This window comes from Apteryx rowi, unplaced genomic scaffold, assembly GCF_003343035.1.
Source record: "Apteryx rowi isolate R43461 unplaced genomic scaffold, aptRow1 scaffold_2054, whole genome shotgun sequence".
NCBI classification, from domain to species: Eukaryota; Metazoa; Chordata; class Aves; order Apterygiformes; family Apterygidae; genus Apteryx; species Apteryx rowi.
In genome coordinates, this window is record NW_020448369.1 from 1 (window position 1) to 1,105 (window position 1,105).

A 1,105-nucleotide genomic window follows, 5' to 3' on the forward strand; every position below is an offset into this window, starting at 1 on the left:
GAGGCCGTCACCGCTGTCACCCCCCCCCCGCTGCCACCGCCACCGGGGGACGAGGACGGGGACGAGGACGGGGACGCGGAGCCCCTGGACATCCTCTGCTTCCAGGCGCAGGAGGTGGCGCAGGAGCTGACGCTGACGGAGGCGGTGAGTTTCGGGGGGGGGGGACACGGCGTCCGGACCTCCCCCCCCCATCGCGTCCCCATGTCCCCGTGTCCCCGTCCCCAGCCGCGTGCTTCGTCCCCTGTGTCCCCATCTCTGTCTCCCTGTCCTCATGTCTCTATGTGTCCATCACCAGCCATGGGCTTCATCCCCACGTTCCCGTCTCCGTGCTCACGTCTCCGTCCCTGTCCCCGTGTCCCCATCCCCAGGTCTCCGTCACCAGCCACGTGCTTCGTCCCCGTGTCCCCATCCCCGTCCTCATGTCCCCGGCCCACGTGCTTCGCCCCTGTGTCCCCATCTCTGTCCCCGTGTCCTCGTGTCTCCATGTGTCCATCACCAGCCATGGGCTTCAGCCCCACGTTCCCGTCTCCGTGCTCGTGTCTCCGTGTCCCCGTGTCCATGTCCCTGGCCACATGCTTCGTCCCCGTGTCCCCGTCCCCATCCTCGTGTCCCCGGCCATGTGCTTCGTCTCTGTGTCCCCATCTCTGTCCCCATGTCCTCGTGTCTCCATGTGTCTGTCACCAGCCATGGGCTTCATCCCCACGTTCCCGTTTCCGTGCTCATGTCCCTGTGTCCCTGTGTCCCCGTGTCCCCATGTCCCCATCCCCAGCCACATGCTTCATTCCCATGTCCCCATCCCYGTCCTCATATCCCCGGCCATGTGCTTCGTCCCTGTGTCCCCATCTCTGTCTCCATGTCCTCGTATCTCCATGTGTCCATCACCAGCCATGGGCTTCATCCCTGTGTCTCCCATCTCCATCCTTGTGTCCCTGTCCCTGTCCTTGTGTCCCCGTCCCCGTGTCCCCGTCCCCAGCCGCGTGCTTCGTCCCCTGCGTCGCCGTTCCTGTCTCCGCGTCCTCGTGTCTCCGCGTGTCCGTCACCAGCCGTGGGCTTCATCCCCATGTTCCCGTCTCCGTGCTCGGGTCTCCGTGTCCCTGTGTCCATG

The 1,105-nt window shown here is 65.9% G+C and overlaps 1 protein-coding gene across 1 annotated transcript in view; it reads left to right on the plus strand.

The window, feature by feature from the left end:
• Positions 1–3: 3 nt before the first annotated feature.
• LOC112965195 (ral guanine nucleotide dissociation stimulator-like 2) overlaps positions 4–1,105 on the plus strand; it is a gene marked incomplete at its 5' end in the record, with an annotated part of 19,181 nt that continues 18,079 nt past the window's right edge. The window contains one exon of the mRNA XM_026063971.1: positions 4–144. Coding sequence (XP_025919756.1) covers positions 4–144 — 141 coding nt within the window. The remainder of the gene's footprint in view (positions 145–1,105) is intronic.